General features: G+C 40.2%; 1 protein-coding gene across 4 annotated transcripts in view; it reads left to right on the top strand.

The window, feature by feature from the left end:
- Positions 1 to 7,114: 7,114 nt before the first annotated feature.
- TXNDC8 (thioredoxin domain containing 8) overlaps positions 7,115 to 18,838 on the top strand; it is a 34,866-nt gene continuing 23,142 nt past the window's right edge. Inside the window, exons 1-3 of one of the 4 annotated variants that reach the window (XM_030823070.1) lie at positions 7,142 to 7,226; positions 10,714 to 10,818; positions 15,761 to 15,820. In XM_030823070.1, the coding sequence (XP_030678930.1) occupies positions 7,203 to 7,226; positions 10,714 to 10,818; positions 15,761 to 15,820 (189 nt within the window). In that variant the 5' untranslated portion in view covers positions 7,142 to 7,202. Of the gene's footprint in view, positions 7,227 to 10,713; positions 10,819 to 15,760; positions 15,821 to 18,838 lie in introns of all 4 variants that reach the window. The other 3 variants (XM_030822988.1, XM_012500685.1, XM_030823092.1) reach the window with 3 other exon arrangements.

Below are 18,838 nucleotides of genomic sequence, written 5' to 3' on the forward strand. Positions count from 1 at the left end.
AAAAAAAAAAACACTTTAAAATTATTTCCCTCCAGGCCTTTTCTGCTACTGCTAAGCTTTTTTCTATACAATGGTATAATATTACTGAGCCACATTATTGTGCACAAGACAGATACAAGATACAGAATTGTGCAGGAATAGACTCTTACACTGATAACACATTATAAGTTCTGTCTACAAGCAATATGCATTTGGGGACCCTCTTTAATAATGCCATCTCTTAGCCTGGCGTGGTGGTGCATGCCTGTAGTTCTAGCTACTCAGGAGGGTGAGGTGGGAGGATGGCTTGAGCCTGGGAGATTGAGGCTGCAGTGATGGGGCAACCTGCATATCAGCGCCACTGCACAATGACGGCGCCACTGCACACCAGCCTGAGTGACAGAGCAAGACCCCGTCAAAAAAAATACATAAAATAAAAAATAAAATAATACCATCTCACGTTTTTCTATCCTTTCCCAATAGTAGGCTGCTCCAATGAAGCAGTTTTCCTGAATTTATTACAGTGACATTTTTTCTTGCTAAAACGTTAAAACTTGATATTCTTTCTTAACGTTCTTGTCCCTATTCCTTGGTTTATGCAAGGGCACACTGAGGTTCATTTCCATTTTCATGAAATACGTTTGTTGAATCATTTTTTTTTTTAGATGGAGTCTCACTCTGTTACCCAGGCTGGAGTGCAATGGCACAACCTCAGCTCACTGCAATCTCCGCTTCCCAGGTTCAAGAGATTCTCCTGCCTCGGCCTCCTGAGTAGCTGGGATTACAGGTGCATGCCACCACACCCAGCTAATTTTTGTATTTTTAGTAGAGACAGGGTTTCACCATGTTGGTCAGGCTGTTCTCGAACTCCTGACCTCGTGATCCGCCTGCCTCGGCCTCCCAAAGTGCTGGGATTACAGGCGTGAGCCACCGTGCCTGGCCTGCTGAATTATTTTTCTAAACTGACCCACATGCAGCAGCTCCCTTACTCTAAGTGCTTGTTTACTACAGAGAGGTAGGCATTTCCCTGACCTCAGTCTCTGTGTCCCAGCTCTTTTCATGCCTAAAGGAAAATCCAAGGACTTTTAGGATCAGAATCTACAAAGTTTTAGATAATGATGTACATGTTTGTCCTCACTATGATCAATTTCTGCATATCTCACAACAGCACACAAAGATACAGCCTACAAAAGCCAGAGGCATGAGTTTGCCCCATGCTGGCGATAATTGCCGTTAATACTACATAACTCACTTTTGTGGAACATTTTGTCCTTGGCACAGGTTTTGCACATGTAAATTCATTCATGGCCCTTAATGCACATTGCAGGGGTTGCATGAAGAGTGAGAATGGTCTTTTCTGTCTTGGTATTTTGTTCAGTTCTTGGCCTCGTGGATTTCTTTTTCTCTACACTTTTCAAGATGTGCACTATCCATGGAATCCATCCCCTCAACTCCTGCTCAATAACCTGGAGCCAGCATTCAGTGCCCTTCAATTAATAGAGCTTTTTCCGGTCCTGTCTCTGAGATCAGCTATTGGCCCAGGGACCTAGAAGAGTTTTGCTTCCTAACAATAAGGAGGGTCACTGAAGGTTATAAATGTATCAAGGAGCCCCATGTTCATGTTGAGATTCCAAGCAAACTGATTTTGTTTTTTGGGCTTTTGTTGTTGTTTTGAGACAGAATCTTGCTCTTTCACCCAAGCTGGAGTGCAGTAGCATGACCATGGCTCTCTGTAGCCTCGACCTCCCAAGCTCAAACAATCCTCCCTCCTCAGCCTCCTGAGTAGCTGGGACTACAGGCATGCACCACCACACCCAGCTAATTTTTTTAATTTTTTGTGGAGATGGTATCTCACTATGTTGCCTGGGCTGGTCTCAAACTCCTGGGCTCAAGCAATCTGCCCACCTCAGCTTCCCAAAATCCTGGGATTACAGTTGTGAGCCACTGCGCTCTGCCACTAATTTCGAATAAACTTTTTTTTTCTGATAAATAAGTCACTTTGTTGCATTTAGGAAGAGCAGTTGTTGAATTTATCATCAATATCACAAGGCTAATGTTCAGCTGACACACACAGGAATGCTCATAGCAGTTGTTAAATTATTGAAATACATAATGGTTGATAAACAGGCTCTGCCCCCCACCCTATTCCCACGTCCTACCTCACTGAGGCTGACCTAATCTGTTCCCTATGACACCCTGTATCTTCCCCAAATCCAGAAACTAAAAGGGTTTATGCCTGGCAAAGCAATTAGCTGAGCAGATGCATAGCTGTTGCTCATTCTGACTGATCAGCATCCAAGCCACTCAAATTGTTAAATATTTTGAATAATAATCCTGAGCCATCATGGTGTCAAAGACATGATACACCTGAGCAACATAAACCCATCCAGTGGTTTAAAAAAAAAAAAAAACTCTAGCCCAGTGGTTCTCAAACTTGAGCAGGCAGCAACGTCATCTGGGGAGCTTGTTAAAACATACACTGTCAGCCCTACCCTCAGAGATTCTGAGTCAGCAGGTCCAGGGTGGGGCCTGGGAATTGGCATTTCTCACAGTTCTCAAGTGGTGCTGATGCTGCTGGTTCACAGGTCCACAGGTCCACAGAACAGTTCTCTGTTAGAAATTTTCTGTCTCCAGAACAGTGCTTCTCAAACATCAATGTTCACAAGAATCACACAGATTATAATTCAATGCTTCTGGGGTGAAACTGGAAGTTCTATAGTGCTATCAAGCTCCCAGGTGATGCTAACGTCTATGTATGACCACGTAATGAAAGGCCTACTTATATGTTTTTTGGTTTTGTTTTTTGTTTTTGTTTTTGAGACAGAGTGTCACTCTTTTACCCAGGCTGGAGTGCAGTGGTGCGATCTCAACTCACTGCGCCCCCACCTCCTGGGTTCAAGTGATTCTCCTGCCTCGGCCTCCTGAGTAGCTGGGATTCCAGGCATGCCACCATGCCTGGCTAATTTTTGTATTTTTAGTATACTGAGACGGGGTTTCACCATGCTGGCAGGGCTGGTCTCGAACTCCTGACCTCAAGTGATCCACCCACCTCGGCCTCCCAAAGTGTTGGTATTACAAGCGTGAGCCACCACGCCCAACCCCTAATTATAAGTTCTTTATCCTCTGTCTATAATTACTTTTTCGCCCTTCTTTCATTTAATTTTTAAACTTTGCTTTGCCTTCTTTTGCTCTTCCTTTCTCCCTTTTCCCCTTACCAATTTTCTTCTCTTTCCTTTCCTTTCTCTTTTTACTTCTTTTCTTTCCAGTCTGTTTTTCTTGTAGATTTTTCAAGATTTAAAATTCCCAACCCACTCTCAGGATTCTCCTGGTTAAATTTTTTAAAAAACAAAATAAAAACAAAAACAAAAACAAAAAATGCAACCCTGACTTCTCAAAAAGAGACTCCGCCCAGACTGTCTTGGAGCTTCGTGAGTCCAACGAGGTAAGAAATTCATCTAAGGAAACAAAGAAGGCAGTCAAGTGCAAAGGGAAAGCCCAGATGGCTCTTTTCTAGGAAATACTAGGCCAGGAGCGTTTTTCCAGGACTAGAAATTTGCCATGCTTACTGACTAGCTCTCTCTCTGCAAAACAAAAAAAAAATCAATTTTAGTGAATTTGGCCATTTTCTGGATTGTAGTAGTGTTTATTCTAGTTGAGAATAAATAAACCTCTGTGAGCCATCAGCTTGTACTCTCCCTGTCCTTGGGCTAGGCAAGCTTCTTAGCAGCAAATTCCACGAAAAAGTCTACAAGCCCTAGCACTGAAAGGTAGAGGTACTGGCCCAGCCTTGCTTGACTTCCAGAAACCCCAGGGACATGGCCAGAGTTTGTTGGTGTAGCAGCTGTGTCTGAGCGTTCATTATGAACCATCTTCTTTTCAAATGCTGTGGAGAGAACTTCAAGAAGAGCTAATTCCACAAGGAAAAGGAGAATGGAAATGGTAGATGTCTTCCTGGTGCAGAGAAAAAAGGAATTCACTCTGAATTCAGATCATCCAGTGCTAAATGGCTTTCTAAGAGACCTATATATTTTAGCTGACCCTGTGTTCCTTCCTACATGAGAAGCAACACAGGCTTGGATTCTAAATTAATTCTAGCAATCATAAGTTATCTAAACTTGCTGTACCTGGACCATCTTACCTGCAGATGGATACAATTACCTTAGCTAACTGGGCACTTATAAGATAACATGTATGAAAATAATGCTGACAATGAAGCTCACACTTCGAAGCAGCAGTTTTCCAGTGGGGACAATTTTGCCCCCCGGGAAATACTTGTGGTTATTACCACCTGGAGGTGCTACTGACATCTAGTGGGTAGAAGTCAGGGATGCTGCTAAACAGCCTACAATGCACAGGACAGCCCCCTATAACAAAGCATTATTGGCCCAAAGCGTCAGCAGGAATGCTGTGGTTAAGAAACCCTGCTTGGAAGATGTTCAGTTTGTGTCAACATCCATTTTTCCTTCTTGAATGAAAATGACAGAAAAGATGGAGGAGAAATAGATGAGGATAAGATCTACAATATATAAGCACGAATAAAATTTCTGGCTGTGATGGAGGATGCATCGCAATGAAAAAGAGAGAGAGAGAACAAGCAATGAACAAAGACATTGAAAATACTTCAAATACCTTTTTAAATTTTTTAAGCCAAAATTGACAAATGGGATCTAATTAAACTAAAGAGCTTCTGCACAGCAAAAGAAACCACCATCAGAGTGAACAGGCAACCTACAGAATGGGAGAAAATTTTTGCAATCTACTCATCTGACAAAGGTCTAATATCCAGAATCTACAAAGAACTCAAACAAATTTACAAGAAAAAAACAAACAACCCCATCAAAAAGTGGGCAAAGGATATGAACAGACACTTCTCAAAAGAAGACATTTATGCAGCCAAAAGATACATGAATGCTCATCATCACTGGCCATCAGAGAAATGCAAATCAAAACCACGAGATACCATCTCACACCACTTAGAATGGCCATCATTAAGAAGTCAGGAAACAACAGGTGCTAGAGAGGATGTGGAGAAATAGGAACACTATTACACTGTTGGTGGGACTGTAAACTAGTTCAACCATTGTGGAAGTCAGTGTGGCGATTCCTCAGGGATCTAGAACTAGAAATACCATTTGACCCAGAAATCCCATTACTGGGTATATACCCAAAGGATTATAAATCATGCTGCTATAAAGACACATGTACACAGATGTTTATTACAGCACTATTCACAATAGCAAAGACTTGGAACCAACCCAAATGTCCAACAATGATAGACCGGATTAAGAAAATGTGGCACATATACACCATGGAATACTATGCAGCCATAAAAAATGAAAAAAAAAAAAAAAAAAAAAAAAAAAAAAAAAAAAAAAAAAAAAAAAAAAAAAACAAAAAAAAAAAAAAAAAAAAAAAAAAAAAAAAAAAAAAAAAAAAAAAAAAAAAAAAAAAAAAAAAAAAAAAAAAAAAAAAAAAATAAAAAAAAATAAATAACAAAAAAAATGATGAGTTCATGTCCTTTGTAGGGACATGGATGAAGCTGGAAACCATCATTCTCAGCAAACTATCACAAGGACAAAAAACCAAACACCTCATGTTCTCACTCATAGGTGGGAATTGAACAATGAGAACACATGGACACAGGAAGGGGAACATCACACACCGGGGCCTGTTGTGGGGTGGGGGGAGGGGAAAGGGATAGCATTAGGAGATAATACCTAATCTTAAATGACGAGTTACTGGGTGCAGCACACCAGCATGGCACATGTATACATATGTAACTAACCTGCACATTGTGCACATGTACCCTAAAACTTAAAGTATAATAAAAAAAAATTGTGTTAATACATGTTTTAGTCTGTTTTCACATTGCTGATAAAGACATACCCAAGAGGGTATGGTAATTTATAAAGAAAAAGAGGTTTAATAGATTCACAGTTCCATGTGGCTGGGGAGGCCTCGCAATTCTGGCAGAAGGCGAAAGTCACGTCTTACATGGCAGCAGGCAAGAGAGAATGAGAGCCAAGCAAATGGGGAAACGTCTTATAAAACCATCAGATCTCATGAGATGTATTCATTACCATGAGAACAGTACGGAGGAACTGCCCCCATTATTCAATTATCTCCCACCAGTCCCTCCCACAATCCTTGGGAATTATGGGAGCTACAATTCAAGATGAGACTTGAGTGGGGACACAGCCAAACCATATCAATACATAATACTTCTACATATTTATGGGGTACATGTGATATTTTGTTACATGCATACTTCAAATACCTCTACAGAGGCAGCCACTGTCTCCATCTGAAAGTTTTCATGCAACACATGACTAAAGGCCCAGAGCTGCATATACAGAAAAACGGAAGGAAGGATTTTGCTATTTTTGTTTTATTATAGAATCTACTATTTCTCATTTTGGTTGTTCTTGTTGCTCTGTAGATTTGAAGAACATTGGCCATAGCCATGTTCAGAATTTTTCTGACATCAATTCTGAAAATGTCAAATCATCAAGTACAGGGGTCAGCAAACTATTGCTGTTCTTTGTACATCCTACTAGCTGAGAATGGTTTTTACATTTTTTAAAGGTTGCAAAAAAATGAGGAACATGCAACAAACACTGTATGTGGCCCATAAAGCTAAAATAGTATCTGTTCCTTTAGAGAAAACATTTGCCAACCCTTGATCTAGTGCATAAAAGTGACATTTCTTTACTCTCTAAATAATTAGAGCAAAATAACAAAGTTCAGTGAATTTATGACTCATGAAATCAAACTTACAGGAAACTCATTATTATAGGGTTAAGACTTTAGTATTTTTCTCAACAGCAAAATCGCATCTTCAAATTCTTAAGTGAAAATCTCAGCTATTTAATATTACTCTGCTTACTTCTCATTTGGTGATGGGATGGAGGGATTAGAGAAGGGAGAAGGATATTTAGAAATAGGTTATAAACGATGAAAATAAAGCAAACACATTACTGATTCTGCATATAAGGCCCTCAGTTTTCTGATTCTTGGCTGTCCACAAGTGAACTAGTCATGGCATAAAAGTGAAATAGGATCCAAAGTCTGCCAAAGTTCCAGGTTCTGAGATGACATGTTTAATGATGTCACAGAGAAGTTACCCATGTATTCCAGGCAGGATACTCTAATAAACAGGAGACAGCTACAGTGATCCAACTAAACCAACAGGGGATTCTCATCAGCACTTCCCCGGTGTAATCATGGTGCAGATTATTAAAGACTTGGCAAGTATTTATTTGACTTCACTGAGTCTTTCAAATGTGGCCATCTTGGGAACAGATTTGAAAAACTTTAAGAATGTGTTCTCTCTATCCAGTATTCTATCATTGCATTGTAGCAAGGGGAGTTTTAAATTCTTGCTCTTTATCTTGGTCCTTGAGGGATGGTACTATCTAGAAAAGCTGCCAAGGGGCAAATTGATAAAGAAGGGCTTTCTTCCTCCTGGATTCTTATTTCCTGCCTGACTTCAGATGAATTCCAGACCAGCTCCTAGAACATCCCATCCTGTGTCTAATCCCATGGATCCTACCTCAGTTATGCCTGGAAAATTCCATGGAAGTAAGGGAGCCCACATCTTTTCTCTTGTCCTAGGAAAGAGAATAGAAACCCCAGATGTGGAATGAGGAGGGAAAATTGTGACCAGTAGTATCAAGAATCCCTTAGGTGGGTACTTTGTAGTGCCACCTTCTACTCATTGCCCAATGTTGCTGTCACAACAAATCTAAATTCATGTATAGGACAGAGATAATTCTTGATTTATAAAGGAGAAAATTGCCTCTAAAAGAGAGGTTCAGGGCTAGTTCGTTTAAGAGGTGGTGTGGGCATTAGAACCCAGAACTTCTGATGCCTGCCCTCATTACAGGAAGTCAAGAGCTGGAGGAGGGGAGAGGGTTTAGGGCCTGAGCCTCATGTCCACAAGCACCCTCAGATTTGGACTTGTGACATATTTCCCAAAGGTGGCTATACAGATCACAAAAATGACACTGACCAGATTGAAAGACAGCACTGCCCTGTAACTTTGATATAAGAACATGTTTTGAAACATCACACATTTGCTAATGCTTTTGACACTTATTTTTTTAATGTTCTGGGGATGTCACAGAATAGCCCGGAGCCTTATTCCCTCAGAAGACCTTTCCTCTCCTCCCCAGGGACCTTTCCGGAATCCCTGCTGTCTGTCCTATCTTTATGCAGATGCCACCTTCTCTTTGAGGTTGACCGTGGCCATCTGGACTACAGTTGCAATACAACCCCCATTCTTCCTTCCTACTTCATTTTCATTTTCTTTATTAGCAATTATCACTAATATACTACAAATATTACCTATTGACCTTACAGTAAGCTTTCCATTCTAAAATGTAAACTTCATGGAGAGAGAATGCATAGTTTTTGTTTTGTTTTGTTTTGTTTTTGTCCACAGTGGTATCCTAGCAGTTTGTGCAGTAGCTGGCATAGCATATGGCATATGTTAAATAAATACCTATACTATGAGAGTATTCCCTTCAGATAGTTTAGTCAAGTCAAGTTCACGGGTCCAACTAGGCCAGCTCACACCCAAACAACAACTACTGGAAAGTGAAGAGCGTTGGGAGCTTGTGAGGATAGCATCTACCTTACAACTTCAGAAGCAAGTGAGAAATAAAGGCTTGGCATGGCTCTCTGAAAAGTTAGTTACTCCCTCCTAGAGGAATATTGATAAAGAAAGAGAGTGCATCTTCTTTGAGTCATCACTTTCACCTGATTGAAACTAAACAAAGTAGCCACATAATTGTCAAGGCTATTATACAGCAGGCATGTTGTATTAGTCTATTTGCATACTGCTATGAAGAAATGCCCAATACTTGGTCATTTATAAAGAAAAAGAGATCTAATGAACTCACAGTTCCACATGGCTGGGAAGGCCTCACAATCATGGTGAAGGCGAAGGAGGGGCAAAGGCATGTCTGACATGGCGGCAGGCAAGACAGCATGTGCAGGGGAACTGCCCTTTATAAAAACAACAGATCTTTTGAGACTGACTCACTGTCATGAGAACAGCATGGGAAAAACCCACCCCCATAATTCATTTACCTCCCACTAGGTCTCTCCCATGACATGTGCGGATTATGGGAGCTACAATTCAAGATGAGATTTGGGTGGGGACTCAGCCAAACTGTATCACATGTCATTTGTATGGATTAAACCCATCCATAGTGGGAATAGGCCTTGCTTGACTTAATACAATTAACAATTCCATCCCCCTCCTCTTAATGTTTGGTCCAGGAATAAGCACACAACGCAATTAGGGCCAATTAAAGGGAAAGTCCTAATTCTATAATGAACTCAGGAGTGGATTTTCTGTAGCTGTTAAGGAAATAAGAACTGGAGTCAGGCTGCCTAGGATACCAATGCCAACTACACTACTCACCAGCTAATTGATCATGATAAAGTTAGTGAACTTCAGTTTTCTCATTTGTAAAATGGAGACAATAATAGTACACACATTGTAGTGTTGTTGTAAAGATGATGGGAGATAATACAGGGCACAGAGTAAATTAACTACAATTGTTGCAACTCCAGTGAGAAAAGGAAAAATCTTGAACAGAGTACTATATATTGGCAAATCATCCATTCATCAAGAAGACACTCAGGCTGGGCGGGGTGGCTCACACCTGTAATCCCAGCACTTTGGGAGACTGAGGTGGGAAGATGGCTTGAGTCCAGGAGGCACAGGCTGCAGTGAGCTGAGATTGCACCACTACACCCCAGCCTGGACGAACAGCCAGACCCTGTCTCCAAAAAATTAAATGAAATTAAAATTAAAATAAAGAAAACACTCTATGAGCACTTACTCTATGAGTACACTATGAGCACTTATGTGTCAGTTAGGGATCATGGGAGGTACAGGAATGAATCAAGATTAAGTCCTGTAAGGACTTGGGGAGATCAATCATGCATGAAATAACTAGTATAGGACCAGTCACTTGTCATAAAGCAAGCAAATATAGATGCAGTCATCTGAGTCCCAGGAAGGGAAACCTTTATTTACTTAGATGATACAAACAGTTGATGGGAAATTCACTTGACAGTCAGCAATAAGCATGTCAAATCCTTAAATGTATAGTTTTAACTGTAGCTGTAATACTGATCACTTCCCCCCAAAAAAAACAAGAAATGACTCAAGGTGTGAGATTAATTCCTCTCCTTTTAAAGTTCATTAGTCATGCATGTTTAGGCCCTTGTTTAATAAAAATCCAGTACTATAGATATCCGCCCTGAACAGCAGTTCACCTCCACCTTCCAGCCCCCATCCCTCCCTGGCCAACCTGTTTCTCCTCAGAGGTAACCACTATTATCAACTTCCATTACCAACCTTTTTGGTGCATAGACTTCCATGATTTATATGTACTTACAAAAAGAAATATATTTGACATGAGGGACATCTAAGGTGGGGTCAGCTAGAGAACAATGGCATGGTACACCTGGTTAAGGTTTTTAAGAACTAACATGGCCAGATAAGGTGGCTCACACCTGTAATCCCAGCACTTTGGGAAGCTGAGGCGGGAGGATCACTTGAGCCCAGGAGTTTGAGACCAGCCTGGGCAGCACAGTGATACCCTGGCTTTAAAAAAACCAAAAACAAAAATGAAACTAACCTGTCATCTTATTCTCTACAAAATGTCGTGAGATTCAGTGATTATGCACATTTCCTCATTTATTTTCTGGTTTCAGAATGAATTTAAAACATTTTTGACAGCTGCCGGACACAAACTCGCGGTGGTTGAATTTTCTTCAAAACGGTGTGGTCCCTGCAAAAGGATGTTTCCTGTTTTCCATGTAAGTACAACCAGTAGCTATCTCATAGTTTTAGAAGAAATTTAAAGCTTCAGAATATTTTTCCCAGTAATTCTTAAAAGTTTGGCAATTATGAGCCATTATGGAGCCACAGATTTTTGAAGCACCCTGATTAACTTGAAGATAATATACTGAGATCTAATTAGATAATGAGTGTACACACCAGAAGATTAATGCTACTTGTCCAGGGTAATTCTGCAAGAACATCTCAAGATGTGCAAAGGAGTCCAATTGTACAAATTAATGGAGTCTTCATATTATAGCAATGATATTTTACCAAAGTTTTAAGAGTTCAGAACTTTCAAACACTGGATTAGAATACAGATAAATATGATATTTGTTTTTAAATATAACATAAAAGAATAAATTTCTCCCAATTCTTCAACCTTATTATCAGAACAAACCATATGTCTTTATGTTATTTTTGCTACAGCTTTATTGATGTATAATTGTTAAATGTCTTTATTGAGGTATAATTGTTAAATAAACAAAATCTGTTTATTTAATATATACAATTGACGTTGGAACATATGTATACACCCATGATATTATTACCACAATCAAAATCCATCACCTCCAAATGAAACCTTGTGTCTATTTGCTTTTGTGTGTGTGTGTGTATGTTTGATAAGAACACTTAACATGGAATCTACACTAAATTTTCAAGTGTGCAACACCCTAATGTTAACTCTAAGCACTATGTTGTATATCACAGTGGTCCCCAACCTTTTTGACACCAGGGCCAGTTTTGTGGAAGACAATTTTTCCATGGACTAGGGGTTAGGGTAGGGGGTGCCGGGATGGTTTCAGGAAGAAACTGTTCCACCTCAGATCATCAGGTATTAGATTCTCATAAGTAGCGCAACATAGCTCCCTCACATGCACAGTTCAGAATACGGTTCTTGCTCCTATGAGGATCTAATTCCACGCTGATCTGACAGGAGGCAGAGCTCAGGCAGTAATGGTCGCTCGCCCGCCACTCACCTCCCATTGTGCAACCTGGTTCCTAACAGGCCGTAGACTGGCCCTGGGATTGAGGATGCCTGGTATATCAGATCTCTAGAACTTACCATCCTGTACAGCTGTATCTTTATACCCATTAAACAACTCATTTACTCCTTCCCTGTTCCCTGGCAACCTCCATTATATTTTCTGCTTCTGTAAGTTGACTATATTTTACATACTTCATAAAAATTGAATCATGCAGTATTTATTCTATGGTGACTCACTCGTTTCACTTAGCATGATGTCCTCCAGGTCCACACATGTTGTTGCAATGAGGCGAATAATATGCCTTGCATGTTCCTTTCTTGTCCTTGATTTACTTTGTAAAATATTCTACTGAGTTGTAATCATATATTTATATTCAAATCTTTTTTCCACATACACATTGGTTCATGTTTTCATAGTCTCCAAATGAACCTTTTAATATCTATACAATATTTTATCTGGTTAATTTCTGTAATATCTTACTTAGCAGTTTTTAACATTTTATTTATTCATTTTTGGTAAAACATACTGCAGAAAGAATCTCAGGGCACTTTTTTTCATTTTTCCTTATGGTATAAAACTTTACGTGTTTTTATGGTCACTTTTGTGAAGTATATTCCTTCCAATATAAAGAATACTCTATACAGCTAAACATACTCTGGTTTATTTTCAGCAAGGTTTCTAACATTTCAACCTTTTTTAATCCACCTGAGCCTCAGTCACAGCCTGAGTTAATTTTAACCACAGTCACAATCTTTGATATTTAATTTAAAATGAACTTGTATTCCAATAGAGAAACTGGCTACATAACATCACAACATCCCTTATCTGCCTAAAATTCTTAGAATATACAGACGGGAGGCCAGTCATGATGGCTGATGCCTGTAATCCCAGCACTTTGGGAGAACAAAGAGGGAGGATTGCTTGGGCCAGGAGTTCCAGACCACCCTGGCCAACATAGTGAAATCCTGTCTGTATTTAAGAATAAAAAATGAAGAATATCCTGAGGGAACATTTTGGTTTCTGACAGGTCCTACCATGCTGACACTCAAAACTTAGGAAAGAGAATCTCCTTGACTTTGCCACAGAATATCTAGTGTTCAGTTTTTTTAACCACTCTTCAGAACACCACAGACCCACCTGTGGAGATTCTAACTTTGCCATAACCAGTTTTTTCTTGTAATGTTTGAACTTTTGCAAAAGAAGACATTCCTGTATCATGTGTGTAATATTTTTTAACTCATAGTATATAGGGGTTGGAGGAAGGCTTTACTTACCCTAGATCAGGGGTCCCCAACCCCCAAGCCATGGACCAGTACCAGTCCACAGGTCCATGGACTATTCGGAACTGGTCACACAGCAGGAGGTGAGCGGCCAGCAAGTAAGGATTACCTCCTGAGCTCCGCCTCCTGTTATATGAGTGGCAGCATTAGGTTTTCATAGGAGTGCAAACCCTATTGTGAACTGCACATGCAAGGGATCTAGGTTGCACACTCCTTACGAGAATCGAATACCTGATGATCTGAGGTGGAACAGTTTCATCCTGAAACCATCCCCCCACCCCCAGTCTGAGGAAAAAAAAATGTCTTCCATGAAACTGGCCCCTGTTATCAAAAAGGTTAAATGACTGTATCAGTCAGAGATCAAAGCAAGAAACATAAACCACATTAGAACCTAATTAGAAAAGGATTTTAATACAAGGAATTAAATGCTCATAAAATCATCAGAAGACTGCGTGAATGGGCTTGGGACAGAAACTCCACGAACCACTCTTCAGAACACCACAGACCCACCTGTGGAGATTCTAACTTTGCCATAACCGGAAGTCACAGGAAACGGGAAGCCATGATTGGGAGTTTAAAAACCACCAACAGAGCTGTGGTCAGAGAGTCAGAAGCAGGATTAGGCAGCTACTACAGCCACTGTGGCCTCTGAACATCTAAGAAGTTGATTTCTCGGCTCTGAGTCTGGCTGCCACCACTGCTTGCCTCTAGCACAATCAGTACCCACGACCTTGCTTTCCACCAAAAAATAAGAAGAAAATAGCTTCTGTCTCATTCTGTCTTTCGAATTTCACTGGCATGCATCTAACTGGTAAAATGAAATTTGCATCCAGAACTAGCTGCAAGGGAGGCAAAGAAATCTTCACCACTTTTCCTTTCCAGGCTCTTCAGGACGGTGAAATGGAAGTTAGTTAGCAAAACCATTATTCAAGAGAGGGAAAGAATTCAAGACATTTTCAGACACTCAAAAACTAAAAGTTTACTAGCCACAGAATCTCTCTGAAGAAATTGCTAATGGATGTACTACAACAAGAAAAGAAAACAGTGAATCATAAGAAAATGTGGGCTTTAAGAAGTGATTTAAATCATGCAAGAGCAGGGGTCAAACAAACTTTTCCTGTAAAAGACAAGACAGAAAATATTTTCAGCTTTGCAGGCCATATGATCTCCGTCAAAGTTACTCAACTTTGCTGCTGTAGTGCAAAATCCAGTGACAACACAAAAACAGATGGGCAACTAGTTCCAATAAAACTTTATTTAAAAGAACAGGTAGAGGGCTGGATTTGGTCCACAAGGCATAGTTTGCTGATCCTGGGCTAAGAGGATCACTAGGCACAGATCCCTGAAAAGAACATTTCTGGAAAAGGAGAGGCTATAATTTTGTTGAAAAATTGTATGGTGTGATCAGGGAAAGGCAATATGTAGTCTGTGAGGCTTACATATAGTGTGCAATGGAACTGGCAAAGAATGAGCCTCAAAAGGGAAGCTGAGGCCAGATCGAGTAGGATCTTGTGTTATAACTTAACAAACTGCTGTGGAGAGTCAAATAGGACAATTTTAAGAAGGATTTTGCCACAATCAAATGTGGCATTTAGAAAATATTATTGGAGGTTGCACAAGAATAGGTTGGAAACTCTAAAAGCAGGAAACCCAGAGTGAATGTCAGTAATGATAGGTTTTTCCAAAACTAGAGCAGTGACTTTCAGAGAAAAAGGAAAGATCAAATTCAGGAAACATTTTAGAGTTAGATCAACGAAATAAGCGACTAGAAATGCATGAAATATGATTTTAAGCAAACAATTCAAGATGCCATCAAGTGTCCTTAAGGTATGAACACAGCTATCTGAAAAGACATCCAGGAGCTGACATTTACAGGCCACTGTTGTCACTGCTGCTGCTATGGCTGCTGCCACTTCCTCTTCCCCTAGACCCACTACCAGCACCATGGTCACCACCGCTGCCAAAGATGATTCCAGAACAAAACAGAAGTAGGAGGGAGTTACTTCTTCCCTCCTCCCCTTCCATTTCCTGCAAATACTTCCCATTGGAAGAAGCTAATTGGAAGTCAGCCAGCAATGGAACCTGGAAATCTAGTTTCCATACATAGTAGAGCACAGAAAGATGGCAACAGGGGTGCAGATAAATTAGGCTAATGGTCAGCATTAAAATGTTGACATCGCTTCAAGCAGAACAGCCTTCTAGCACCAGTAGCACCAGCACCTCCCAAAATGCCAGGCAAGAGAAGGTAGAGTTTGGCTCAGAGAACTGTATCTCAAAGATCACTGAAGACAGACTCCCCCAACTGCTCTCCCAGGAGAAAGCTACTCTACTATCCCTTCCTCCACCCCACAACGTAAGTCTGGATCCACCACGCACATTCTGTTATTTCTTTGCCAACCTTGAAACTCTAATCTTCAGTTTGGTTCTTTGACTCTGCTTCTGCCACTGGTCCTTACATCATCTGACCTTTGCATCATCTGGTATTTGACTTGATGCTTCAGGCTCTAGGCTGTAGTGAAATGTCAGAATGATACTTAGTCCTCTTTAACAGCCTTTTTGTTCAATTTTCGTTTCTACTGAAAAGACACTTCCAGTGTGTATTTTAATATTAACATCAAACTAATGGGAAATATTTGTTTTTTATTTTGAAGGTTATGTCTGTGAAATGCCAAAATGTACTTTTTGCTAATGTGGATGTGAACAATTCTCCGGTAAGAATCTTAAATCTTCCGTGCACATACTCAAAATCCAAAGGCATCATAATTGAATAGCACTGTCTCAGTAATTATTAATACATGATCAATTTAAAATCAAGCAGACTTTACATTTTTTTCTAATAACTACAGTAAACTTCCTCATTACGCTCTTATATGTTTTGTATTACTTAAAAGAAGAAAAAAAAGATTAGCAAAAAAAAAGGTTAGCTCTCCTGATACCCCTCTCCCCTCTTATGCTGTGTGGAAGGCCTCACTAATCAATCCCAGTTTTCTTCACCGCTTGCTCTGGGTTCTGCCCCAGAATCCTCCTCAGCAGAGTTGCTCTAGGGAGACAATAGAAATCTGTTAAAGTTGAGCTCAAGGTAAAAGATGGTTTTCATCCCTGTGATGGATTGTTAATCAATTTCTTTTTGGGGGGGGGGGGTGGGGGTGGGGACGGAGTTTCACTCTTGTTACCCAGGCTGGAGTACAATGGTGTGATCTTGGCTCACCATAACTTCCACCTACTGGGTTCAAGTGATTCTCCTGCCTCAGCCTCCTGAGTCACTGGGATTACAGGCATGTGCCACCATGCCCGGCTAATTTTGTATTTTTAGTAGACATAGGATTTCTCCATGTTAGTCAGGCTGGTCTTGAACTCCCAACCTCAGGTGATCCACCTGCCTCAGCTTCCCAAAGTGTTGGGATTACAGGCGTGAGCCACCGCATGCGGCCTTGTTAATCAATTTCTAAAACCTAACTCAATGCATTACAGACATCTTAATATATTTTCTTTTCTCTTGCAATATCTTATGCTTTTTGTGAGTTTTTCTGAAGCATCACGAGAAATTCCCAGAAATCCCTTCTTCCTGTCTCTGGAGCCATCCTTCCTCATCCCATTCCCCCCAAAAAATAATCAACCCCATAACCTCAAACTGTGTCTTATTAATACACACAATGTTTCTACAAAATTATTATTTTTAACATCTGTTAATTTGTAATGATGAAAGGTACCAACAGGTGGCCTATCCACATGTTAGAATGCATTTGAGCTTTAGAATGAAAAAAGTGATATCTACCATTCTGCCCTTTAATGATTTTCTGACCCATTATAGTTCAACCTCCATAAACTTCAGTTTCTTCATTTGTAAAACAGGATAAGAACACTCAACCGAAGACAAAATGAGATAAAATACATTAACTAAATGACACGGTGCCCAGAGCATAATAGAAGTTCCCTTTCTCCATTTCCTTCAAGCTTCATTAAAGTGTGAGTGTTTAATTGCCCTTTAGGATGAATCATAACCTATACATTCAAAATACACAGCTAGTATGACTATCTCTTTACCTTTTCTATATTCACAGAGTTGTGCAATCATCACTACAATTTTAGAACACTTTCATCACTCCAAGAAGAAACACTGTACCCTTTAGTAGTTACACCCAATTCCCTCCATCCTCCTAGGCAACCACAAATCCACATTAAGCAAAATAGATTTGCTTATTCTGAACATTTCCTATAAAGGGAATCATAGAATATGTGGTCTTTAGTCACTGGCTGCTTTCACTGCATACATTTTCAAGGTGCATTCATATTATAGAATGTATCAGTACTTTGGCCAGGCACAGTGGCTCACACCTGTAATTTCAGCACTTTGGGAGGCCCAGATGGGTGGATCACTTGAGGTCAGGAGTTCAAGACCAGCCTGGCCAATGTGGCAACCCCCATCTCTAATAAAAATACAAAAATTGGCCGGGCGTGATGATGCACACCTGTAATCCCAGCTACTTGGGAGGCTGAGGCAGGAGAATCGCTTGAACCTGGGAGGCAGAGGTTGCAGTGAGCCCAGATCGCGCCATTGCACTCCAGCCAGGGCGACAAGAGCGAAACTCCATCTCAAAAAAAAAAAAAAAAAAAAAGGTATAAACATTAGTGTACAAATTTTTATGTAAACAAAATTTCCATTTCCCTTGGGTATGTATCCAGGATTGGAATTTTGGGGTAATATGGTAACTCTGTGTTTAACTTTCTGAGGAACTGGCAAACTGTTTTCTAAAGCAGCTGCACCATGTTACATTCTCCCCAGTAATGTATGAGAGCTCTGATTTCTCTAGATCCTTGCCAACCTGTGTTATTGTCTGGCTTTTTTATTAGAGCTCATTGTCTTTTAAGATAAAACAAAATGCATAATTGTCTAATAGTAATTTATGTATCACTTGTTATCACTGTGTGGTCATGAAAAATTATAATGCAGTATGTGTTCAGGTGTGTGTGTGTGTGTGTGTGTGTGTGTGTGTGTGCGCTGTGAGTAGCAGGGCAAGAGATTTAATGCCAATAAAATGATTGGTATATTAGAGAGAGATGTCCAGTTCTATTGATCCTCTGGGTGACTAATTTTCTTTTGACCCCTATACAAGAAAAACAAAAACTAACCTTTGAAAGTAGTTTGAAATAGATTAAAACAATTGGGATTCTGGCATATTTTCTCAGATTTTGGCTCCAAATCTTTCACAAAGATGGGCAGTGAAGGACTTAAAAGAAAGATATGCATAAGCCTTACTTAAAATGCGAGATCAGGATGCATTCCAAGTCTCAAGTAGAGTTATAAAGATGTGTTTACTCTTTTCTATTTTTGCAATAAGCTCTTCTTATAGTAAGTTCCACTGGGGCCCCTCTGTACTCTTTCACAAGGTCCTTTAAATGCAGTTCATTTTGTTATTAAGCATCTATTCTGTTGTGGCCTCCAACTCTTACCCACCTCCTGGTTCTATAGGATGAAAAAGCCCAGGAATGCTGTAACAATCATTTTCTTTTTTTTTTTTTTTTTTTTTTTTTTGTTGAGACAGAGTCTCGCTCTGTCGCCCAGGCTGGAGTGCAGTGGCGCGATCTCGGCTCACTGCAAGCTCTGCCTCCCGGGTTCGCGCCATTCTCCTGCCTCAGCCTCTCCGAGTAGCTGGGACTACAGGCACCCGCCACCACGCCCAGCTAATTTTTTGTATTTTTAGTAGAGACGGGGTTTCACCGTGGTCTCG

This window comes from Nomascus leucogenys, chromosome 1a, assembly GCF_006542625.1.
Source record: "Nomascus leucogenys isolate Asia chromosome 1a, Asia_NLE_v1, whole genome shotgun sequence".
Lineage (NCBI taxonomy): Eukaryota > Metazoa > Chordata > Mammalia > Primates > Hylobatidae > Nomascus > Nomascus leucogenys.